Below are 26846 nucleotides of genomic sequence, written 5' to 3'. Positions count from 1 at the left end.
GAGATTCCAATTAAATAGTAGCTAGATTCATTAGATGCTTTCTGTTCTGAATATTAACCTTATAAATATTAACTTTGTCCTCATAATAACTAGCTGAGGTAGGTACCCCTATCATCATACTCATTTTACCGATGAGGAAACGAAGATATCAAAAGAGTAAATAACTTGCGCAAAGTGATTTGGCTGCCAAGTTATGGGTTCAAGCCCAAACCGGCTGGCTCCAGAGCTTGCATGCTCACCACTGTGCTGTATTGTTTCTTAAGCCTTCAATTAAAAAGTCAATCAGAATTTTTAGAGATACATACTAAGTGTGCAGGAGTGAGGTGACCTGAAGTCTATGATTGGTTTAAAATAATTCAGCAAGTCTAAGGAAGGAAGGAAGAGCCAATTATACTAAAATCTTGATAAATGTTTACTCTGGGTGATGTTTATAATGTTTATAGGGGTCATTATAGTGTTCCCTAATTTCCATAATAAAAAATAGAAACCTTTTCTAGTGAATTTGGAGATCTTGAAATACTTATTATTGTACTGTTAATATCAAAAGACTTTTCAGTTATCCTGGTAATTTAGATCAAAGCAATGAATCTCACTTTTATTAATGTAATGTGGCTATGAAATGGAGTGCCCTTTTCTGTATATTAAAACCTATTTTCCACCTAATTCCCAAATGTGACAGCTGAAAGCTAGGAGAATTTAAGTGGTCAGCCCATGATTGAAGTGGGAATATGAAATGATATCTATAGTCAGTCACATAGCCAAGTACTGGAAGAGCAGAAGTTAAAAACCTGGATTTCCTGGACTCCAGGCCTTTGTAGCTCTCATCAGAAGGAGGTTGTACCAGTAAAGGGCTAAGCAGCCCACATAGAAACATGGACACCAGGCTTCACTTGTGATTCCTGCGACACCAGGCAGTTGCCAAGTTAGAAGCCTGAGATGTCAGATGAAGAAAGGTGAGTCATCTTCGGCTTGGAACTGGAAGAGGTCAAATGGTCCTTTTCCCTCCCAAACAGGGCCATGCAAACCCCATTTATCTTGTGTGTTTTCTCCACATTCCTTGTTCACAGATTCTAGCCATGTCAACCACAAAGGGCATAATTGGAAAAATCCTAATTGTACTTGAAGATACTTCTCAGTAGTGCATTTGGGGCTCTGTGGCAATAAATCCACCCCTTGAAGGGCCAGAAGCCAGGGCCAGGCATTTCTTGGGAGGGAGGGATGGAAATGGTCTTGGTAAGGGTGCGTAGAGTCATCACACCACTGTTGAATTAATCACTGACCTCATCTCTCCATCCTGAGGATTCTTGGAGGACATTACAAGAGCTGAAACCTCCCCATTCCCAAGGCTGGTGTGCACCTTTTCCACTGCCTTTGTTGGTGTACACTTCTTAAAGTCTGGGATGCCTCAAACCCTCATGTTTCAGGACCCCAGCAGGTGAGGTAAATGAATGAAGCTGGCCAGTATAAGACTGGGGTGAACTGAGAAGAACTAGCCTCATCCTTATTCAAAGGTTTTATAACACTGAGCTGTCTGCACAAAATGCCTGGGCAGGTCAGCAGACAACTGGCTTCCTCTGCTATAGAGGATAGACCCTGGTGAGGAAAGCAGGAGGCCTGGGTACCATCACTGGCTCCTATGACTTCAGCACAGCCTTCCCTTGGCAGAGCCTCAAGCTCTTTCATCTGTTAAGAAGTGGGTCTCTGAGTCTCCAAGGCACCACCACCTCTGACAGTCTAATTCTATGATCTGTGATAGGATACATGTCTCAAAACAACTGGAGCCACTGTCTGTCTGTCCAACATATATTTGTAGACTGTGTGCCGGGCCTGTTTGATCTAACTGACTTTTTGGAACTTGGTGTCCTTGAGATCTTTGGATGGGTTTGTGCATTAACCTTAAGTGCTTTGATCCTGTAATATAATAAAATGGCCTACACTTAACCATCATTCTGGTACCATTCTCTGTGTCAGAGGTTGTTGCTCTTTTATTTGCCAGTTTTCTCTTCTTTCTAAAAGCAGTCATGAGCAGACAAGCTTAGAAAGAGTGTTCTCTTCGTGTTGTTTCAGGGAAAATAGAGAAAGTCAAACCTCCTCCATCCCCCACCACTGAAGGCCCCAGCTTGCAGCCTGACTTAGCCCCTGAAGAGGCTGCCGGAACCCAGCGGCCCAAGAATCTGATGCAGACCCTCATGGAAGACTATGAGACACACAAATCTAAAAGGCGCGAGAGAATGGATGATAGTAGTGTAAGTTTTTCCTCCTTTCCTCTTTCACTTCTCTGAGCGCGGCCGTCGGTGTGGTGTGTGGCATTGTAGTCCAGGCACAAATGTGTATGTGGTTGTCTGGTCAGCATTAGGGTTCCGATATCGGTTTTCAAATACGTGGTTTCACATGCCTGGAACTGGGTTTGGGTTTTTGCCTGTTTCAAAAAAAAATGTTGATCATGCAGGGAGCTGGTTGTTTGCAGCCAAGTATAGCTGGAGTTGACCAGTAAGACTAGTGTGTAAGATGTTTGGTGCATAGAAAGACAGCATGCAAGGGCCACACAGGGAGAGGGATGCAAGGGCCCTGAAATCATCCCTAAACACCTGGGAGCTGATTTCTACCATTGCCCAGTAGAGATTTTATTTCTCTAGAGAAGGCTGAAGATACTGTTCCTTCAAAGCTGACCCTCTAGGCAATCCCTAACAATGTTACACAGTACCTAAAAGACCGAGTGTGTTTGGGACTGTTAACAAGCCCACGTGCATAGCTTGATAGCAAAGAGCCAGTTAAAATGACAGTTGAAAACCACATGGCTACTTTGCTACCCCCAAACCCTAGGAACTTTGCACATAACATTCAAATTAACTGTGAAGGAAGTCATCTGCTCTGTGGTTTCTTTCTCCAGTTAGAGACATAGCAACTGTTGCTCTACACAGTCCCAGGAGCCTGGAGATCAGCCTCAGGGTTCGTGCCAGCCCCCTATGGGTCTTCTGGCACCAGTCTCTTAGCACATATTGAAGTCACCACCTCCTCCCCTGACTGCACTCAAGTCACAAATAGCTTGGGTTGGTTGAGGATCCTACCCAGTTTACCTGAGACAGTCCTGGCTTATGCCCGTTGTGATGCTGGGATTATTAATATCCCCTTTCACTCTTTTGTTGTTGTTGAGACAGGGTTTGTGTCTGTTACCCAGGCTGGAATGCAGTGATGTAATCATGTCTCATTGCAGCCTCGACCTCCTGGGTTAGGGCAATCCTCCTGCCTCAGCCTCCTGAATAGCTGGGACCACAGGCATATGTCATCACACCTGGCTTATTTTTTAACTTTTTTGTAGAAAGGAGGCCTCATTATGTTGCTCAGGCTGTTCTTCAACTCCTGAGCTCAAGGGTATATTCCCACCACAGCCTCCTAAAGTGCTGGGATTACAGGCATGAGCCACTGCACCCAGCCTGCCTTTCCCCCTTGAAAGTGTCCCAGTTTGGGTGATAAACCATCTGGTCACCTTAAACTTGAATACTATGGAGTTCACAGTAAGAATTCCCTGCTGCTGGCCGGGCGTGGTGGCTCACGCCTGTAATCCCAGCACTTTGGGAGGCCAGGGTGGGCGGATCACGAGGTCAGGAGATCGAGACCATCCTGGCTAACACGGTGAAACCCTGTCTGTACTAAAAATACAAAAAATTAGCCGGGCGTGACGGCGGGCGCCTGTAGTCCCAGCTACTTGGGAGGCTGAGGCAGGAGAATGGCGTGAGCCTAGGACGCGGAGCTTGCAGTGAGCCGAGATCGCGCCGATGCACTCCAGCCTGGGCGACTGAGCCAAGACTCCATCTCAAAAAAAAAAAAAAAGAATTCCCTGCTGCTTTATTGCCTTTATATCCTAGCTCCTAAGTTAAAGGATTTCTGGAGTTGAAGCCCAGGTACTGAAAGTTGCTTTAAAAATATATGGTGGTAAAGAAAGGAAGAGAGCAGATGGATATCTGGCAGCCTGGCTACTCACTTGGCATCTCCCAGGCTTTCCCTTATGTTTACACCTGAACTGCATGGAGCACTGTCTCAGTTGCTGTATTAGGCTGCAGCTATTCTACTGGGCTGTTCACTGTATTAGACAGTGGGATGACACCTGGCCCTGGGTAGCTGCTGCAGACATTTCCACTGCTGAACTTCACTGCAGGGGAGCCAGCAGCTCCTTTCGTGATTCTGTAGGACTTTTCCCTGGCTCCTCAGTCACTTTCACCAGCCCTTCTTTGAAGCCCCACTTCAAAGGATAAAGTTTACCTTAAGAATTTTCTAGAGGCTAGATCATTCTGAAGTTTGGTGCTCTAGGTGTCTGGTTTCTTTTCTCCCAGTGACTCTGCTCTATACATCAGCAGCTTTGGTAGAATTTAGCCAAGTGGATGCCCCACACTCTGATGTGGATGGGGAAGAACAAGTAGAACCACTTAGTATGTGACCCACGTGAGTGTTTGCTGAGCACACTCTACTTGTCACTTGTGTATGTCTTTTGTGTTGGAGTGCAGATGATAGGGAAAAATACCCCATACAGACGGGTAGAGGCAGTTCTCACTCATTTCATAAAGGCAGAGGGCTGGAAACTCTTTCGTGCACATGCTGACACTCTGGCAGCCACCTAACAAATGCCCACCAGGTTGGATTTTTCCTTTGCATGAATGAAGCTGCTTGGAATCAAGGTTTTAATATGCTGATTGCCCTTCACTTACGAAGTGAAGAGGCAGCCTCCTCTCTCTATATTTCCCAGTAAATAAACGTTTTGAAAAAGATAGAGACCTAACTAATTAAGCTGTTAATATCCCTGGGTCTTGGATTCAAAGCCAAATGTTTTCCACTGTTATTGCTGTTACAACAGAACCAAGTTTGCTGTTGTTGAAAATTCTTAGGATCAGGACAAAATCTACCAATCCACTATATGCTCATTTAAGAGTTCAAATCTAAAACAACAAATTCAGATTGCTTCTAAAGCAAAGATATGATCATCAGTCAGGCTTCAAATGAGAGCCCTCTCCTAGCCCTCCCAATTCAGGGGATCTTTTCTCCTTTATCTATGTCGATCACTGGTGAATGTGTTGAAGTTTACCTGTAGGGATGAACAAAGATTCATTTTTTTTTCCTAACTGATCTATGGCCCCTTTTCCATTTTTTTTCTTTAATACCAGAAGGATAGTAATAGAGAGCAGATGGATTGCTGGGGGGTTGAGTTATGTAACCGGCTTACCTATCCGTAGAAGCATAAAGTTAATTCTCTTAAAGGTAAAGTAATTCTGGTCTCTAGCCTCCATTTACATACACTATTCTCATGGAGAAACATGGCTTCTTAGACTCTCTACCCTTTAAGCACCTCAGTGGCTCACACCTACATACCCAGCATCTCCCCATGTACCTCCAGCATCACCCCTGGTACCTCCATTTGCCAATATTCTTTCCAGTAAGCCACTTGGCAGCGTTTTGGCATGCCCTTTTGGAGATGACAAATCATACCTGAGAATCAGTACCTGTCACATGATTAGAATACAACCATGTGTTTGGCCATTGAAATTAGCAGTTCTTTGTGAATTAAGCAAAAATAATAATTATTTTTTATTCCTTCTAAGGAGAAGGCAGAGTTAAAGACAAGACAGGCACTGATCATTGGAATGTGTATAAAGTGCGATATGTCAAACACAATGATATTGAGGAGAGTGAAAGACAGAAGGAGAAGGATAGAATGTAGCTATGGCGGAAGTTTTGCTGAGTGAGAAACACTGATCTTTGCCATCAAAACAAGTTCAGTGTCCCCTGAGGCCCCGAGCCCCGAGCACCATCAGAGTTTTAGTGGCCTCTGAGGTCCTGTCCACAGGGACTCAGCTCAGGGCCCTGCTCTCTCCAATTTTCCTCTTTATAAAAAGTCATATGCAGAGAGACCCCTGGCTTATGGGAGTCAGGGAGTGGTGTTATCCAAAGGTTATCCCCAACCGGCCATATTTGTTACTAACTCAGAACTTGAGCAAAGTACTCCCTTTAGTGGCCATAGCCTTCACCCACCTGGGCTGATTTCTTTGTCCTGCATATTGAAGTCACCAATGAGTGTCTCCAGTCTCACTTATTAATGGACCTCTTGGCTAATTCTGGGGACAGGAGGATTACTATCCCCATCCCCACCCACTTACCCAGGGCTGTTTACCAACTTATGCAAGGCCTTTGTGTGAATAAGGAAAAAAGTCACCCTTGTTCCTCTATGAAGATGCAGCCCTGCACCAGCCACACATTTTGGGGGTAGAGCAGGGGACTGGGCTTTAGTACCATTCATCCCTTTAGTCTGACGCTTTTGTGCAGTGCACGCACCACACATGCAGATGCAGCAGTCCTATTCATATTGTGGGTTTCTCTTATCTGGAAATGTTCTCTTATGTAGAAATGTCCCCTTATCTGGGTCTCATACCATTTCTGCTCAGTCATGCAATTCCTAATGGACGAGTGAATCCTAGTTTCCTAACGGGCTTCTTGATGCCTTGCAAAGGGACTGCCTTCAAGGTGGGGTTGCCCACTCATGGATCTGGAAGACATTTGGATCACTGGGCACAAGTGATGGACTATTTGGATGTTTTTCCTTCAGGCATGAAGAATCCCTTTAGGAAACTATGACTTATCAGTCTGTCCTAAGTGACATGACTGTATTTAGGCAAACAGTATTTTTCCAGCCAATTATTTCCCTAACCTGACCTGAGCCTCAGAAAGTGAAGATGATGGGTCATCGAGTCAGTGATGCTCATAAACATCTCGAGGGTTTGCTTTGCCTTTCTCAGTTGAAGGGATGCTGACCAGAGTCCAAATCACAGCCTTCTGGATGTTCAGCCCCATCTTTACTTCTAGCACAGGATCTGCTCTCAGTGGGGTTTTCCTGTGTGCTCTCTCTCTCTCTCTCTCATCTCATGACTTAATTACTGAGAGGTCATCCAACCACTCTGTCTTGTCTTGGAACAAGAGAAGACCTTGTCAGTTCTCCTGAGCTACATCAAAACTGAGAGTTCCTGGCACATATTACCCTTCCGGACCAGGATATGCATTGAGAGTTGTGGCCATCCTCTCGCTCAGGGGATGAAGGAAGCCCATCTGCCTCCTGTTCCCCCAGACTCTACAGGAAGCTCAGTGATGCCTTGTGCTTCCCTAACTCTCTCTTGGGTTCTCACTCATACCCTAGTGAAGGTGCGAAGGAGAGAGAAGAGCTCCTGACTTGTCAGCCCCCAGCCATTAGCCCAATCATGACAGAACTATAATTCCTAAGTGTTACATATAAGAAGCAGTCAGCAATCACAGATGTGGGATCCCACCTAACTAGTCTATGGCTATCAATGCCCCAAACCAATAAATGCTTTAAATGCCCCAGGCAGTGTAAATTTGTGCTCATTACCATAATTCTGGAGAGGGATGTCCCAAATTGGTCCTGCTATCTCATTTTCCATTGTCAGGCCATTTTTTTCTGTACCTTGCGGAAGACTTTTAGTCTCCTATAGGAACAAAAGGATCATTTCAGTTCCTAAGTGCTCATACTAATAATCCTAAATAATCACCCGAAATTGCTATCAAAGGATGATCCCACTCTCAGGAACTTACCCAGGTCCCCAGGGTTCTGATGAGGGAGGCTGTGTGGTCTCTCTAGGCAGGACTACCCTTAGGCCAGTTTCAGAGAATCTGCCTTCACAAACCAACTCCTGTGATTAGGATCTTCTTTTAGTGGAACAACAGGTTACACGACGGCTTTGGGGTTCAGAGAAACATACGGGAAGAGAAAGGCTATTTGGCTACAGATTCTAGCAAATCCAAAATGGCCCCCAACAACCTTGCTGGTGGGCAGCTGGTTGTGTACAGAGGGGAAGGAATCTTGTTAATTCAAAGGGCAGAAAATGAAAGCAACGTTTTGAATTAGCAAAGTACAGCTTATCTGATATTTTTATTAGTGAACAACAGAGTATCTAGTTGCTGCAAAGGAAAGACTTATAAACTAATATCAGTTGGAGAAAGTTTTGGCATGGGTGTAGAATGGCCTCCTGGTATTACTTCCCCTCCCATCCTCTTCTGGTGTGGTACCTGTTCCCAGCTAGGGGGTGTTCTGTAAGTGTGTCACTGCCATGTACTAACCCTGGTCTTTTCCCTCTCTGCCAGTACACTTCTAAGTTACTGTCTTGCAAGGTGACTTCCGAGGTACTTTTCAATTTGTTTGTCTTGGTCTTACTGAATGCATGATCCAGATGCATGCTGTTGTGGTTTTCCATTTCCTGATGAGTTAAATGAAAATGGCAAGAAAAATGACTTGTCTCCATATGTATTTTTTTGTGCCTTTTCTGAACTATGGGACTGCCTCAAAATGTTGGAGTCCATGCAACAGTGATACACAATGGTGTGCTTTGCTGTGCTGTGCTGTGCTGTGGGGGCGAGTGGGAGGGTACTGGGGAAGACCTTGCCTGCTCACGGATCTTGAAGACGTTTGGACCAGAGGACATAAGTGATGGGCTATTTTGGTTTTTAAAGTTTCTTCAGGCATTAATAGCAAGTATACTTGATCTGGTTGGAAAACAGTGCAGCTCATGCAGATTGAGCTATTGATTTTCACCCGTTCTTTGTTTACCTTAACATAAAGCTAGAAAGCTCCATTTTATAGATTTAATATGAACCATCCTAATCTATAAATTTATCAAATGTGAACCATCCCAGGCCTCCCTCCCTCCAATCTTTAAACGTGTATTTTTTAGAAACTCTAAGCCTTGATTTCTCCAAAAGCCTCCTTGTTTAAGAGACAAGGTCTTACTCTGTCGCCCAGGGTGGAATACAGTGGTGCAGTCATGGCTCGCTGTAGCCTTGACCTCCTGGGCTCAAGCGATCCTCCAATCTCAGCCTCCCAAAGGGCTGGAACTACAGATGTGTGCCACCATGCCCAGCTAATTTTATTTTATTTTATTTTTTTGTAGGGACAGGGTCTCTCTATGTTGCCCAGGCTGGTCTCAAACTCCTGGCCTCAAGTGATCCTCCTGCCTCAGCCTCCCAAAGCATTGAGGTTACAGGTGTGAGCCACTGTTCCCAGTCCCCAAAAGTCTTCTTCTTCCCTTTTACACAGATTTCACAAATCTATGTGCTATGAGAAGGCATATTTTTCTCTTTTAATTTTTTTTCTATTTTGTCCAGTTTTTCTTTTTGCTGAGAAAGCACAATATTTTTCATATTTTTATTTCTGTATTTTATTTTGATTTTAAAAGAATTATTTCAAATCTACAGAATTGTAGAGAGAATCATTCGTTCATTCATTGAACAATTTTCGAGGCTCTACTATGTGTCAGGCATTGTTCTGGCTTCCATGAATACAGCAGTCAACAAAATAAGTCCCTGATATCATGGAACTGGCATTCAAAATAATATAAGATAATAAAATAATAAAACCCACCTGCCCAGCTTTGTCCATTCTTATCATTTCATGATATTAAATATTTTTAAAAGAATACAATTTAAGCCCTCTCGTTACTTCTCCCAGTTCCCTCCTCCCCTACAGTCTCACAGAGGTAACTGTTTTTGAGCTTGTTGTTCATCATTTCCCTGCATGGTTTTATACTTATACTACACATGTGTATATACACAAACAATACCTTATTTTTGCATGTTTAAAGACATTCTATAAATGGTAAATCGTGTTGCCGTATCTTCCGCTCCTGACTTTGTTCTGTCTGCATTGTTTTTAGATGTGTCCTTGTTGATCACTGTGGCTCTGGTTCATTCTTTATAACTGCTGTATGGTATTCCATTGAATGAATATATCATTATTTATTCAATCTTCTATTATGGAAATGTAGACAATTTCCAGTTTTTCTTACCATTAGAAATAATGCTTTTATGAATGTTATTATACATGTCTCTTTATGTACCTATGGAAGAACCTCTCTCTATATCTAGGAGTAGAAGCACTGGCTACTAGCCCGATACATCCTAACATTTACTAGATATTGTAAATTATTTTTCAAGTTGGTTGCATTAACCTGTGGCATAATAAGTTTTTGGTCTCTTATTTAGCCAAAGAATTATATTTAAATATAGAGCTGACCTGCTGATTATCAGTAATTTCCTTTCATAAGATATCAAATGAATACTGAGAATATCATTCTGTACCTTCTTTAATGTCTAATTGTGATTCTCATCTGGAGGATGGCAGTTTGAAAATTAGGACTTAGCCCGTCTCCCCTTTGAGTCCATTTAAAACAATGAAAATCTGGTTAAATATATCCAAGGAAGATAGAGTTGGGCCCACTCTGTCTTCAATTTAAAAGCAGATTGGAAGATGAAATATAAATATTAATATGAATAGGGTGACACTATTTAACATATCTGTCTTTTGTTTCATATGTCCAAATTAAAATTGTCTATATTGATAGCTATTCAAAGTTAAGCAGTTCACTTGAATTCCCTAAACATTAGAGAGAAAAATTAATATTAAAGGGTTGTGGAGAGAGAATTGTTTTTTATTCCCCACTAGACCTGAATGTGAATTTGTGAAAACAATAAAACTTTATTGATTTATGTAGTTTACTTTTTTTTTTTTTTTTTTTTTTGAGACACAGTCTCACTCTGTTACCCAGGCTGAAGTACAGTGGTGTGATCTCAGCTCACTGCAGCCTCTGCCTCCCACGCTCAAGCGAGTCTCGTGCCTCAACCTCCTAAGTAGCTAGGACTGCAGGTGCCAGCCACCATGCCCAGCTAATTTTTGTATTTTTAGTAGAGACAGGTTTTCACCATATTGGCCGGGCTGGTCTCGAACTCCTGATCTCAAGCAATCTGCCCACCTTGGCCTCCCAAAGTGCCTGAGCCACTGCACCCGGCCACAATAAAACTTTAAATCAGATCCTTTTTTGTTTTCCCCTTTCCATTTCCATGGGGAGTGTTGATTGCTCCTCTCTGATGTGTCTCCTTCTGGACTCCTTACAGTCACTGGGCAGCAATATAGTCTGGTGGCCTCAAGCATCAACTCTGCACGAGTTCAAATCTTGGTTTTGCCTTCTGCTAACTGGGTAATTCTGGGCAAGTTACTTAACCTCCCTGTGCTTCACGTTCTTCATATAAAAAATGGGAGTAATAACAGCATAAATTTCGTAGACTAGTGGTGAGGATTCAAACAGTAACATAGAACTTAGGACGTGAGTATGTCTGTTATTAGAGCCCCAGAGACATGTGCCTTTTTGCCCAGAAAATAAAGGAATGAACTTTAGAAAGTAAAGTTAATATGCAGTAATAAACTAGTAATAAAAGCTCTAAATTTGCTAGAGATGCGCGCGCGCGCGCGCGCACACACACACACACACACACGTCTGAATTAATTACAGAACAGATGCTCATGCAAATACCTTGGTTTTTGAAACTTCTGAAGACCAGTTGTGGGGCAGCTCTATTCCCAGACAGCCCTGGGTCATAAGCCTTACGAACCCAAAGACAGCTTTATATCAAGGTTGCCAGGCATTTCAGTAATGATGTTTATTTTCTTGTCTGTGCCATTACTAGCAGCTTTAGATTTCACTAGAAATTTATTGTATGGCCATGGTAAGTGATCGTGTGACCATGGTAAGTGGGCATACAAACTAGGGGAATGAATTAAGAAAAGAGAGCTTGTTGTGGGTGTAAGTGAATTACTTGAGCTCTTGACAAGTAGACATCCAAACCCAAGCTATGTTAAACGTTTCCATAGTTACGAATATTATTTTTCTGCCCATTACACTTTTCATCGCTAAGCTCCATGAGGGAAGGGACTATTCTATCCTCAACAAGAAGCACCGTGCCTTATACTTGGTAGGAAACTAATAAATATGAGTAAATTGGATCGATAGATGGCTTGTAACAAGAGTTCCTAAAGAGTAGAGCAAACTCAATTTGCCCAAGTTGTTTGAGAATCAAAATAGGGTTTAAATAACAAGACAAAAAACATTCCAAGAGGATGGGGATCATAATTTTTAGAACTTTAGATTTATTTTTAGCTTTGATGTAAACCTTTCTGTTTGTATCTGCAATCTGCAAGGCAAACAGATGATCCTTTTATACAATGTAGAGTTATTTATAAAATGCCCTATATTTGTATGCCACTTCATAATGTATAAATCCCTTTCACATGATGATAGAAATAATTATTCCATCATATTAGGCTCTATTTGAGAGCTTACTATGCACTGGGAACTGTACTTTACATACATTGCCTCATTGATTTCTCTGTCCAACTTTAGGCTGTAGTTTTTATGATCCCCATTTTACATGGGGATACTGAGGCACAGGGGTAAGTGACTTTTCCAAGGTCACAAGGATTTGAAGTAGACCTGCTGGACTTCAGAGACCACAGTGCCTTCTGAGTAAGCCTGTGAAGTGGAGTAGCTGTGTTCTCCATGTTATAGATAAGAAATGTGAGATAAAAGATGAACAACAAAGGACAAAACTGGAAATAGAGCCCAGGACTTCCACGTGCAGTCCAGTGCTGTTTTTCAGTTCTGTGCTACCACACATTAGACTATTAGAAAATTTCTCTATTTAACTATAGCAGATTTGGAAGCATGCTTTCCTCCTACTAATTTCTTATTCTTAGATATCTGTGGATATTGAGTGAGTGACCATGGTATGTTTATATGCAAAACACATTATGCAAAACACACATGGCTTATGTGCTTAACAGTGCATCATTCATTCAGCAAACATGACTGAGGAAGAATGGAGGAGGCTTCCCAGAGGAAAACACGTTGAAGCTCTTGGTGGTGCATTTATTTGGCAAAGGTTCAGAGAAGCAGGTTGAGATAGACCCCCTGATCTCCCATCTACCCAGAATCTGCTTATGTCTGGGCTCCCACCTCAGCCTGTAACTGCATCTCCTTGCTTCTCTGGAGTTGCCAACTGTATTAGTCAATTTTCATACTGCTATGAAGAAACAACCAAGACTGGGCAATTTATAAAGAAAAGGAAGGGCCGGGCGCGGTGGCTCAAGCCTGTAATCCCAGCACTTTGGGAGGCCGAGACGGGCGGATCACGAGGTCAGGAGATCAAGACCATCCTGGCTAACACGGTGAAACCCCGTCTCTACTAAAAATACAAAAACTAGCCGGGCGAGGTGGCGGGCGCCTGTAGTCCCAGCTACTCCGGAGGCTGAGGCAGGAGAATGGCGTAAACCCGGGAGGCGGAGCTTGCAGTGAGCTGAGATCCGGCCACTGCACTCCAGTGCGGGCGACAGAGCGAGACTCCACCTCAAAAAAAAAAAAAAAAAAAAAAAGAAAAGGAAGTTTAATGGACTCACAGTTCCACATGGCTGGGGAGGTCTCACAGCAGAAGGCGAAGGAAGATCAAAGGCATGTCTTAAATGGCAGCAGGCAAGACAGTGTGTGCAGGGGAACTGCCCTTTATAAAACCATCAGGTCTGGTGAGACTTACTCACTATCATGAGAACAGCATGGGAAAACTCACCCCCATATTCAGTTACCTCCCACGAGTCCCTCCTGCTACACGAGGGGATTATGGGAGCTACAATTCAAGATGAGATTTGGGTGGGGACACAGCCAATCCATGTCACCAACATCACTGTCCCTTGCCTAACTGATTATATTTAGAATAAGCAATGCCTTCATTGCAGTTTGGATAATCAACCAATGTTGGCTCTATTGGACTTTTCTTTAAAATCAAAAACTATACGTCCTAAGGAAATGCCAGAGCAATTGGTAAGAATGCCTGGGCTTGTTTTTGCTGCAGTGTCATGATATAGAACCATTTTTCATATGTTGGCAACCTAAGTGCCATTAATCTGGAATCTTTTCTTGATCAAACTGAAACTGGAGCAGATAGGCTGAAGTCTCTTCTCAGGAGTCCATGGACTGCTCTAGTGAACGGAAGGAAGGGAGGCTCTCCCTCAGTGGTAGTGAGCCTACTTGTCCTTAATGTTGTCATCTTTCATTTCATTGATTAGCCTATGGGGTCCGAGGTTGCATCAGAATGCTGAGATTGCTTTTATTGATCCAATAACTTTTTTTTTTTCATGTAATGGCTTTTTTAGTTTAATTTTGCCCAAGTAGGTTTTTGTACTATAAATATCATCATGGCTTATATAGATTTGCAAAGCTTGATGGACTGAATCCACACTGGTCTCATTGTTTGGAATTATTTTCTGGTTTGCTTGTTTATGAAGAGACTGAGATCATCTATAGTGTGCTGTCCAATATGGTAATCACTAGTCACATGGAGCTATTCAAATTAAAATTAACTAAAATGAAATAAACATAAATACTTAACTTTTCAGCCACACTAGCCCTATTTCAATTGCTCAATAGCCACATATGGCTAGTGGCTACCATATTGGATAGCAGAGATACATTTTCATCATTGCACAAAGGTCAGCTGGACAGCACTGATCTGTTGGGTGTAGAGATCTGCTTTATCTGAAAACTTCATGCAGAATCATAGCTAGTTCAAAAACTTGCAGAACATTTCATGAAAATTAAATCTCTCTATAGTGAAAACTAGGAGTCAAGTAGCAGATGAATTTTGGCTGTGAGATGAATGCATAACCAGAACTGCCCATTCCCATTTTTCCAGTATCCCTCCTGTCTCCCAGCAGTACTTTATCACTTTCTCCTCTCAAGTTGATAAACAGAAAGGAAGAAAGAAAGAAGTTGGTTTGTGTTCATAATTAACATCCATGAACTCTGCATAATTTTTTTCCCTCTCTTTACAGGTCCTTGAGGCCACACGGGTTAATCGAAGAAAGAGCGCACTGGCTTTGCGCTGGGAAGCAGGGATCTATGCCAACCAGGAGGAAGAAGACAACGAATAAACTTCCTTCAACCCAGGAAGCGTCTGCGGTGCTTGGGAGACCAAGAAACCAAGAAATTTAACAAGTGAAAGCATTTTAATGGACTATTTATTAAAGTGCAAACAAACTCAGCAATCCTTATGTAGACCAGAAGCTGCAATACACAATGATGAAACAAAAAGGAAGTTCACCCATCAGACTCTGGACACCCAGGAGTCAAAAGAGAAAGGATTTTTTTTTGGTGACTCAGTCCCTGTGTCTGGTTTTGGGCCAATCCACAATGGATCCAAAAGGACAAAAGATGTTACAAGCAAATCAACATAGTTGCTACAGGCAGAACTGAGACCAGCCTCTCTGGGTGATGAAGGACAATGGGGATAGGGCCACTTAGAGAGCAGTAGGGCCCAGGCTGGTGCAGCCTACATGGCACAGGATATTTCCCTGCACCAGTTTCCCACCTGTCACTCGCAGCATCGGAGGGTGTTGCATTAACTCCATTTTCTCCAGCAGCCATAAAATGAATGGCGTTTCTCTCCATATTTGCCCAGAAGAGGCAGTTATGATTCCACTTCTCTTACATTTAATTATTTTTAATTGAGAACAACTCATGATCACAATTCATAAAATCGATGTTTTAAGACAATATTTCTTCATGTTACAAACACAATCTATTCTACGTGAGGAGGCTGAGAAAGGGGAAGAGAAAACCAAACCAAATGGATGATGTTAGCTTTAGGATCGTGTCTGCTTATAATATTCGCTGATCTGCAGTTTATGAGAACACATTTTCACAGTTACGTTTCTTCATAGGAAAACTATATTTAGTGGGCAACAACTATTTTTATGATGGGATGGGTGAATATATACATGTATAGAATCTGTACACATTGAACAACTTGGTTCAAGATGGTGGGGGCATTTTTAGAGTGGTAATAATTGAAAAAAAAGGTGAACTCTGCCTTGGAGAGGTAGATGACAAGAAATAAAAAGGTGTTTATAACTATTTTGTTTTATAAAGTGGGCCTTAGAGATAGGAAGAAGAATGGTGGATTCTTTTTGGATCAGTCAGAAAGGAAACACGAAAGAAAAGTCATGAAGGTAGAGAGAGAAAAAGGGAGGGAGGGAGGAAGAATGGGAACAAAATAGGAGGTAAGAGATACTATTTTTGCTGAGCAACCAGTGTTTTTCAGGATGATACAAAGAAAAATATAGAATAGAAATTTAAGTACAGGCTTGGAATCAGCTACAAATCCTAAAGATGGTGTGTGTGTGTGTGTGTGTGTGTGTACACCATTGTGTGTTTGTGTAAAATGCGTATGTTCAGGAGTAAGGGTGTATGTGTGTATGTATGTGGATTAAAATTCCAGAGTGACCATGGCACTTGGGTGTACAGGTAATTCCTCCAAAGCTGTTTGCTGGCTTCAGGAGTGGAGTGAGAATTTCTTTTTTATGAAAAGGGATATAAAGGCACCAAGCTGATGCAGTATTTGTAATATTAAGTTGACCTAACAAGGTATTTGCATGAGTCACAATTGCAAAGTTTTGAGCAGTTTTGTAATTTGACATTTAGGAAAGTCTCCTATTTATTCTCATGCTTTATATTCATGCTTAGTATACTATAGAGGATGCCAGCTTTAATCTTTCTGTCATTTAAAGCAATATGATAAGGGTATTCAATAATTGGTGCCCTAAATTTCTGGATGAGAAAATTTTCAGTTCTGGCCTTGAGAAAAAAAAACAACCAGCCTTCTTTTTTTTTTTTTTTTTTTCTTTGTTTTAAAACTGTGGTTTTTAAAAAAAGCAATAATTAAGTCAGACCTCACTAAAAACCATTTTTGTTTTTATATTATGTCATAAGCTCTAGTGTGTTATTCTAACAAGTAGCAATTTCACAAAATTTGTATGTAGATGTTAATGCACATTTCCTTCTTTTATTAGACTAGTGTTGACTCTTGGGGGGGACATGTATTCACAGATAAGAAGTAGGCACAAAGTAAAAAATGGAACCATCTACTAACAAGGATCCTTTAAAACTGCCAAGGGAACCAGTAACTTGAAGCCACATTCTACAGATGGCAGCCAAAAGAGCACATGGGCAATTGGCACCATCTTTATATGGTTTGTTCTCCTGAATATTTTGAATGAATTCTCAACAAAATGTGCTAGCCGCTGGGGTCACAAAACAAGTAAGATCCCTGTTGCAAGAAATTCATTTTATAGTGAGGGAGGCTGGCATGGAGACTAACATTCTCAGGAAAATGAGATCCGTGTTAGAGTAGAAGTCCTGACATGAAATGGGAGGACCCAGGAAGGAGGATCGTCTTTACCTGAGGATTTCCAGCCAGAGGTCCCAGATGCCTGGGCTGAGAACCCAGCAATAGGGGGGCATTCCCAAAGCAGGCACAGGGATAAGAACAGAGGAGGCAGTAGCATTGCACAGCCCCAGGCACAGTGGCAGTTAGGATGGCTGGAGAGTGGGATAGTTCTATGGATTGCACAAAAAATGTGATGTGCTTCATGTTTTCTCTGACTCATGGATCTGGTAGAGACCATAGACATGATATAGACTAACTTCCCCATTTTTCACAAGAGGAAACCGTCCTTATGACTCACCGTAAAGTTTTTTGTTCTGTTTTGAAGGAAACCATGTGCTACATGAAACCTACATTTGACAAGAGAATGTACAGCTAAGAGAAAAGCTTAAGAGGCCACACTATTCATGGAATCGCTTTAGAGGCAGATGATGTGGTCTTTGACCACAGTTGACTGAACCAGAGCACTTATTGCTTAAAGATACAGAGCTGGGGGTTCTTGGGCCATGCTCCGTGTGTGGATAAGGAAAGAAATGCTGTTTCTGGGACTCTCCCACAGTCACAAAGCTGTTTTCACTGTGGCCCCTACATCTCTTAACTTTTGCTAGTACTCCTGTGCTGCCTTCTGGATTACTGCTGTCTATTTTCTTGCTCCACTCACTGAAGATCCTAATATAATCCCATTAAAATGTAAATTACAGTTTACTTGGGAGAGCCAGATTTTCTCTGTGCTCTTGAGTTTTTTATTCATTCAAGAAACCTTGGGCCACCACTTTGTACATAGCACCGTGCTAGGCTCTGGGATCCCAAATGGACCCTTTTAACTTTCTGAAGATGGGACCGTCCCCTGGAGGAAAGTCATTCCTGCCTAATCCATCGAGAGAAAGAGGCTTACAAAAAACTTTGCCTCTGATGCTCAGCCCCACCCCCAAATAGCACGCAAGCTTGTTAACCTCACCTCTTACAAAATGTTTAGATTCTGTAGATGTTAAAAGCCTTTCTGGAAGTATTCGCATTCTGCCGTGTTTATAGGTGTTCACTTTCCTCCGGAGCTGATTAACTACTGACATGCCTTGGCTTTCTCATCCAGAAATTATGGAAACAGGGTCTGTCAGTGGCAGGAGGCCGGGCTATGTTTTACTTGGATGACACAATGCAATTTACTTGCCTCTTCATACCCATGCATGCTGCTCACCCTAGACAATGACATATAAGCCGTATATAGATCAATGTCCACATATATATACACACACACATATATATATATAAAGCGTAACAAGGAACACTAAAACAGTGTTGATTCTTGTCTCTGAAGATGAATAATTAAACCTTTTTTTTCCCAACTAAAGAATGGATTTAATTAAACTAGATATTGAAAAAAAAGTAGCCTAAGTGTTAGAGATGGTGAATATATTCCATTTTAGTTTAAAGAACCAATTTCCTGAATTTTAAGCATTCAGTGAGCTGCCAATTTTGATTTTGTGTTGCTCTTTACCCAAATTATGTTTTCTTTGTTTTTCTTTTTTTGGGGAAGGAGGGGGAAAAAGCAGCAATATTGTGTTTGGAAATTATACTCTGTATCTGGCTTTCCTGTGTATGTTAACCACTTAAATGTTATTATCCTGCTTTGGTTTTATAGTGATTGTGAGGCATTCAATGCAAGTATACAGTTATTTTCTCATTAAAATCCAACGTGTGTTGAGTTTTTATAAATAATGGCTGCTTGTTTGACCGTGAGGGAGGGTGGAAGACTGGGCCAAACAGTGGCACGCCAGCGTCCTTGGCCGCTACTGTGTGACAGCTTCTGCTTCCTCATGTTTGGAACAAAGGAACCAATCTGAGCTGAGGGGACACTGCTGCACCCGGCTGTTCCCACAGTCCCCTTTTCAATGCTGTCCCCAGCCACCCTGGCTAGATGCCAGAAGCTGCAGGTGCCTCTTGAGGACATAGACTCGAAGCCACAGCAAGAGCTGGACAAACAGCAGGATGAACTGTAAATTCCAGCCTTGCCTGTAGCTTTTGGCTCTAACCTTTAGAATACATTCTGAGCACCTGTATTTGGCTCTCCTCTGCAAGGAATAGCTGATGGCCACATGTTGACATGAAGGACTCCTTTTGTTGTATTCAACATAAAGCTCCTTTCCCCAAACTCTTACTCTGGTTTCTTTATTTTCCTACTCTTCTACCCCCAACTCTTTTTCTTTTCTTTCTTTCTTTTTCTTTTTTTCTAGAGCTTTATTATGATATAATTTACTTAACAAAATTTACTCATTTCAAGAGCATGCAAAGACCACAGGTTTATCAGGAAGCATCCTCCCCACATTTCCGCCTGTCCTCCCTTCTACTTCCTCCCTCCCGCTTCAGTCTCTAGCTCCTCCATCCCATCACCCAGCCCTGGGCCCCTGGGCCCCTGGCCCCTGACCATCAGTTTCCTGGTTTTTCCCTCGGCCCCTCCTCTTCCTGGTACTTCCTTTCCAGCTGCCTTTCTCTCTCTCTCCCCATTTGTAACTCTTCCAGCCTTTTTCTCCCCAGGATTTCCAACCATATATTCCTGTTCTGAGCATCTGGGGGTGTTCTGTGGCACCTGTCGGGGCTGACATCTTTCAACCTCTAAGTGGTGAGAGTTCTGATTTGGAAGTGGGGGCACCCCTTTAAAAATTTGATCAAAGTCTCGCAACAGTGGATAACACTTGTGAATGTCACTGAGTATGTGACAGGCACTCCAGGCTCTCCATGACTATGATATATTTATATTTATATTGATTTCCATTTTACACAGTAGGAAACTGCAGCCCCGGGAAGTTAGTTTTTCAATGCATGGCTTGTAAATGGTAGTGCTTGCATTTGAACCCGGGCTCTTAACCCCTCTTCCCACAGAAGCACACATTGACAACTTCACATACAAGATTGAATAAGCCTGTTGATGTGTGTGAAGTCGAAATGGGCTTGCACCATCTCCCCGCACTGTACTGTACAGGAAAGGGGCTCTCGGGGATCAAAGCCAAGGCTGTGATATGAGCCCAAGTCTAGGGGAACAGTGGGGTTTTGGTGGGAGCAGCAAAGAACTTTCTTCCTTTGGATGAACTTTCTCTGGGTTCTTCTCTTTGAGATCATCTCTCCCAGGAGATGGTGACAGCAGACGGCCGAGGCATCCCAGTTGCCAAAAAAAAGGACCCAAAATTGACTGCAAATAGGGTGATAAAAATGTGATAAAATTAAATTGTGGTGATAGTTACACAATTTTCAATGTACTGAGAATCATACACTTGAGTAAATTTTGTCAAGTAAATTATACCACAATAAAGCTGTAGCAAAAAATAAAAGAAAAAGAAAGAAAGAAAGAAAAAGAGTTAGGGGTAGTAGAGGGAGTGGGGAAGAAAAAGAAACCAGAGTAAGAGTTTGGGGAAAGGGGCTTTATGTTGAATACAACAAAAGGAGTCCTTCATGTCAACATGTGGCCATCAGCTCACTTGCTGATGTAGAAGAAAACTTGCTCTCCAGGCTGCCTCCAAGAACCAGGGGCAGTGGTGCTGTGACCACCTATGGATTCAGTCCTGATCCTGTTTCCATCCATCACTACTAACATCTGGAGGCTTCAGGCAGAGGTAGGGATGAGATTTGGCAGGCAGGCGTGCTGGAAAGGAAGGAACTCAGGCCATGTGTGAAAAAGCAAGTCTGCTGCAATGGTAGAGGAGGGTGCAACACTCACAATAGAAGTTATTTTTGGGGAGGCTCTAACTACAAAACTACCAATGTTAAAAGGCATTGGCCAGGCGCAGTGTGTCATGCCTGTAATCCCAGCACTTTGAGAAGCTGAGGCAGGCGTATCACCTGAGGTCGGTGTTCAAGTCTAGCCTGACCAACATGGAGAAACCCTGTCTCTACTAAAAATACAAAATTAGCCGGGCGTGCTGTTGCATGCCTGTAATCCCAGCTACTCAGGAGACTGAGGCAGGAGAATTGCTTGAACCCAGGAGGCAGAGGTTTCAGTGAACCCAGATTGTGCCATTGCACTCCCACCTGGGTGAGAAGAGCAAAACTCCGTCTCAAAAAAAAAAAAAAAAAAAAAAAAAAAGACATTAACCCTCTACCCAGTGGAGGGCAGTTATGCAGGCTTTTTGCTCTGTGATGTGTGTCTGCGGGAAGGGATGGGAGCCTGTGTCCGTTATCCAGGCTCATCTCCCCTGTTTTGTATTTGTGGCAGAGACTGTAATTGTGAGACACACAAGGCCATGAGGTTACTTTGGAGCACACTCATTTTAATTATGGGGTTCCTGGGCCATGAGAGGGTGGTGACTATATTCCTCTCTACACAGAACCCACATCAAATTCAGAATTGAGCTGCTAGGGACATAGAGAACAAATGGGAAATTGAAAAGGAGAATGAAAATGGTTTTAAATGTACAAGATGACACCAGATGAAAAAATGGGGACTCAGGAAATAACTGGAGATGCCACACCAGTAATTTCTAAGTGTTGCCCAAGCGTTCACATGCTTTCTGTGGGAGAAATAAGAGTATTTGCATGGTGCACATTGTTTCATGTTGCGAAGACATGGTGATCTCAATGTCAGTTAACCTTAATGGGAGAGTTACCTAAACTCTGGATGGAGAGTTATCTTTGTTCTAAATTCAAAGTGGGTGGACTCTGAACAACTGGAATGGGACTACTACTACCTGAGATGAGTAAAATCACAAATCAGTTTGGTTTTTCTCTGCCTGCTCATGTATGGAACATTCAGTGATCCACCTGCCTTGGTCTCCCATGCCACTGCACTCTAGCCTGGGTGAGAGAGTGAGACTCCCATCTCAAAAGAAAAAACAATATATATATATATATATATGTATAGTGAAATAATTGATCAGCACATATCAAATACATATAAAATACATTAAATGAATGTTACTAGGTGGTGCCATAAAACAAAATATTTACATAGATAATACAGGTAAATACAACCAAACAAATGTATGGTGGGTTGTTTGTTTGAGACAGCGTCCTCCTCTGTCGCCAGGCTGGAGTGCAATGGCACGGTCTTGGCTCACTGCAATCTCTGCCTCCCATGTTCAAGTGATTCTCCTGCCCCAGCCTCCCAAGTAGCTGGGACTACAGGCGTGTGCCACCACACCCAGCTAATTTTTTAATATTTTTAGTAGAGATGGGGTTTCACCATGTTGGCCAGGCTGGTCTTGAACTCCTGACCTTGTGATCCATCCACCTCATCCTCTCAAAGTGCTGGGATTATAGGCATGAGCTACCTCACCTGGCCATTTCTTTCTGTCTTTTCTTTTCTTTCTTTCTTCTTTCTTCTCTCTCTTTCTTTCTTTCTGCCTTCCTTTCCTTCTTCCTTTCTTTTCCTTTCCTTTCTTTCCTTCCTTTCTCTCTCTCTCTCTCTTTCCTTCCTTCCTTTCTCTCTCTCTCTTTCTTTTTCTTTCTCTTTCTTTCTTTCTTTTTCTTTCCTCTTTCTCTCTTTCTTTCTTCTTTTTCTTTCTTTCCTCTTTCTCTCTTTCTTTCTTCTTTTTCTTTCTGTCTCACCTGGAAGCAGGCAACTAGCTCCTGCACAAAGGTCTCTGGACAGGACCCTCAAATAGACTTTACTTTTGCAAATGTCTGCCCATCCTCACCCGACCCTCCAAATTCAAAGGACGGATATTAGCTTTCCCTGAGGTTCCGCAGGCCCACGATGCATCCTTTGTTGCCCTATGATTGACTCATCTGTCACCTCCACACCTAAGAATGCGGGGCATTGGGAGGAGTACAGCCAAGGTTGGGTTTTTCTGTGCCCGGCAGCCTCTGGTGTTTGCCAGTGGCTGACACACCACAGGTGGACCCAGCTTATTCAGAGACAACTCTTGGGATGGATGCTGGTTGTCATGGAAACACTGAAGATTTCTTTTTGGAATCCTGGGCACCACAGTCATATTGCTCGTTGCTACACCCTTTCTGACAGTTTGAGTTAAAGTAGAATCATAAAAGGGACAATGCTAGGAGAAGCAATAAAAGAAGAGCATCACATGCCACTGTTTCTAAGGGTCTCGCTTCTGAACATTTTATTATCTCTGCACTCAGAATGTGTCTTACAATCTCTGCTGCACGGGCACAGATGTGATGTACCTGGCCTGGCCTAAGCAAGGGGAAACTTGGCTGTAGCTGTTGCCATTGGGGTCACCATAATTGAGTTTTCAGCCTTGCTGGCCATGCATGTGTTGTTTATGTACTGACCCATGCAATGGAAGGCAAGAGGAATGGACAGGCCTTAGAATAGATTTTAAACATTTCAAAGAATGAGAAGCTATTGTAAATAATTTGTTCATCATTTGGATCATTTTTAGGATGGCAAGCATGAGTTTGATGGAAGCTGCCTGCTTATTTAACTATAAGCTTAATCCGATAGGAAAGTGCCAGTCACCAAATTTACAGAATGAGTATGGCTGACCTGGAAGGAAACCCCAGATTCAATAGTGGAGTACCCCCTTAAGAAATACTGTGCCGGCAAAGCACAGTGGCTCATGCTTGTAATCCTAACAACTTTGGCAAGCTGAGGCGGGAGGATTGCTTGAGGCTAGGCATTGAAACTACCCTGGGCAATAGAGTGAGACCCCATCTCTACAAAAGCAAACAATTAGCCAGGCATGATGGCACATACCTGTAGTCCCACTTGAAGGCTGAGGCAGGAGGATCACTTGAACCCAGGAGATTAAGGGTGCAGTGAGCTATGATCATGCCACTGCACTCCACCCCGGACAACAGAGTGAGATCCTGTCTCAAAAAAAGAAAAGAAATACTGCACCAATACACATGGCCACAGGGGATGATCATGTATATAAAAGTGTGGAAAAAGAACTCAGGAGAGCTAGACTTTAAACATAAAGATGTCCTAGGAATACCTTAGCCAGTTTATTTTGTTTGTACTTTCCTTTTTAATACATGCACAAGAGTGATGTAACATAAAAATCTATATTTAATAAGCCCAAAGGAGCTATTCAATGGGTACAAAATAAACATTCTCAGTGATTAGAGGGTATTGGGTTGTCATCTAAATGGCAGTACTTTTTCTTAATGGTTACATTTAGAAATTCAAATTCTAATTGATGGCGTCTGAGATGTGATGAAATGTGGTAATAAGGCAGCTACAATTCATTACAACTATATGCTAAGTTGTGTTATTCCTCCATTTTCACTGTTGAGAAACTGAAGCACAAATAGTTGAAGTGATGCCTCATATAAAGTCATCCCTATCTAGGCAGTCTTACCAAAGTCAGAGTTCTTAACCACAGAACTAAAGAGAATTATCAGTGAGGTAAAGACATTTTAACTTTGTGATAAAGCTATACATTCGAGCAAGAGACTATATTCACCTCTCTTCTGTATTGTGTTGAGAACAACACAATTTCTCTTTATACTGAGAATGTGGTTTGGGGAAGAGCTTGAGCTTATTGCACCTGGAGCCTATTATCTCTCCAAAGGTAGTAAGGGGCCAGGTGCCGTGGGTCACACCTGTAATCCCAAACAGGTGTTTGGGAGAACGAGGTGGGTGGATAACTTGAGGTCACGAGTTTAAGACCAGCCTAGCTGGGTGTGGTGGTGGGGGCCTGTAATCCCAGCTACTCGGGAGGCTGAGGCAGGAGAATCACTTGAACCCAGGAGGTGGAGGTTGCAGTGAGCTGAGATCATGCCACTGCACGCCAGCCTGGGTGACAGAATGAGACTGTCTCAAAAAAAAAAAAGAAAAGAAAAGAAAAGAAAAAGGGTAGTAAGGGAGCTAGGATGCATAGGAAAACCCCTATGTCTTTGTCTTTGTAGAATCTGTAATTGCCTAACACATTCTTCCTGCCCAACGCAGAGAAAAAATTATTTCACTGAGACCATGGTATTGCAGTAAAGAAAGAGTTTAATTAATGCAAGGCTGGCCATGCAGCAGACAGAGTTATTACTCAAATCAGTCTCCCCAAAGGCTTGGGTTTTTCAAGGATAGTTCGGTGGACAGGGGGCTAGGAAATGGGGAATGTTGATTGGTTGAGGATGAAATCATAGGGATGTGGAAAATGGTCCTTGTGCACTGAGTTCACCGCTGGGTGGGGGCCACAGGACCTGTTGAGTCACAAGACACATGGATCCAGGTAGAATTAGTCGGTTGCCAGAAATGCAAAAGTCTGAAAAACATCTCAAAGGCCAATCTTAGGTTCCACAAAAGTGATGTTACTTATGGGAGTGATTGGAGAAGTTACAGATCTTGTGGCTTCCAGAACAATGGCTGGTATAAGTTAGTGAATGTGCTTTGGTCAAGGATAGGCCAAGGTAAGATGTTTACATTCTGCGTGACTCAGCGAGTTTGTAGTGCAGGTGCATAACTCCGCTTGTTATAATGTAAATACAGCTATGTAGCCATAATATGGGAAGGCCATCACTTGGCTCTATGCCACTATTGACTGTAAAAAGTATAACTGCCCTGCTGACACTGTACAGATGCTTTCACCCCAAGAAAGAGAGAGAGTCAAAGCAATCTTTGCAGATGGACAGAGGAGAGCCAGGACACAGGTCAACTTGCTTGTTCCCAGAGAGAGAAAGAGTTAAGCTGCTGACCCTGAAGGGAGAGCTGGCCATGCAGCTGTGCATGGGACCTGCCAGAGCAAGCAGCCAAGACAGAGCAGACATTGTGAGAGAGCTGCTGATGAGAGAGCTGCTGAATAAAGCTGTATTTCACGTACCTATGGCCCCCCAAATATTCTTTCAGCTATCTGCCATTGATCCATGAACTCCCTTTGGACCTCAGCATGGCCTGGAATCTGACCCTGGACCTAACAGCTGGTTATCATTTAACCACAGCTTTATCTTAGCAGAATTCAGGCCCCTCTCATAATCCTAATCTTGTGGACTGTCATTAGTTTTACAAAGGTGATTTAGTTTAGGGAAGGGCTATTATCCTTGCTTTAAACTATAAACTAAATTCTTCCCATGGTTATGTTGGCCTACACCCAGGAATGAGTGATGACAGCTAGCCTGTGAGGCTAGGGGCAAGCTGGAGCCAGCCATGCTAGATTTCTCTCACTGTCATAATCTTTGCAAAAGTGTTTTCAAATCTCTGTATCTTTTGACTCAAAACTGGTTAGGAACAACACAGAGCAGGTGTTTATGTGATCAGCTGAGTTCATTCTATTTTTTATTTTTTTTGCAAAGCTTTTTAGTAAAGAGTCAGATAGTGAATATTTTAGCCTTTGTGGGTCATACAGCCACCCCGTTCCGCCACTGTCACCTGAAAGTGGCCACAGATAACATAGAAATGAACTAGTGTAGCTATGTTCCAGTAAAACTGTATTTATGAACATTAAAATTTTTATTTTATATAATTTTCACATGTCACAAAATTTATTTCTTTGATCTCTGTCAACCATTAAAAAATGTAAAATCAGACTGGGTACAGCACTTTGGGAGGCTGAGGCACCGGATCACCTGAGGTCAGGAGTTCGAGACCAGCCTGACCACAAGGTGAAACCCCATTTCTACTGAAAATACAAAAATTAGCCAGGTGTGTTGGAGGGCACCTGTAGTAGTAATCCCAGCTACTCGGGAGGCTGAGGCAGGAGAATTGCTTGAACCTGGGAGGCAGAGATTGCAGTGAGCCAAGATCACACCAGTGCACTCCAGCCTGGGTGACAGAATGAGACTCTGTCTCAAAAAAAAAACCAAAACAACAACAACAACAACAAAAAGTAAAATCCCTTTAGGATGTACAAAAGCAAGTGGCAGGCCAG

The 26846-nt window shown here is 42.6% G+C and overlaps 1 protein-coding gene across 2 annotated transcripts in view; it reads left to right on the top strand.

Moving 5' to 3' along the window:
• Nucleotides 1-18807, top strand: part of LOC111535870 (A-kinase anchor protein 2) — a 121992-nt gene extending 103185 nt beyond the window's left edge. The window contains exons 3-4 of one of the 2 annotated variants that reach the window (XM_023202108.2): nucleotides 2068-2246; nucleotides 14705-18807. In XM_023202108.2, the coding sequence (XP_023057876.2) occupies nucleotides 2068-2246; nucleotides 14705-14803 (278 nt within the window). In that variant the 3' untranslated portion in view covers nucleotides 14804-18807. The remainder of the gene's footprint in view (nucleotides 1-2067; nucleotides 2247-14704) is intronic. The other variant, XM_023202114.2, reaches the window with a different exon arrangement.
• Nucleotides 18808-26846: the final 8039 nt, after the last annotated feature.

The sequence above is a fragment of the Piliocolobus tephrosceles genome, chromosome 14 (genome assembly GCF_002776525.5).
Source record: "Piliocolobus tephrosceles isolate RC106 chromosome 14, ASM277652v3, whole genome shotgun sequence".
Lineage (NCBI taxonomy): Eukaryota > Metazoa > Chordata > Mammalia > Primates > Cercopithecidae > Piliocolobus > Piliocolobus tephrosceles.
This window is presented reverse-complemented; position numbering and strand designations above follow the sequence as displayed.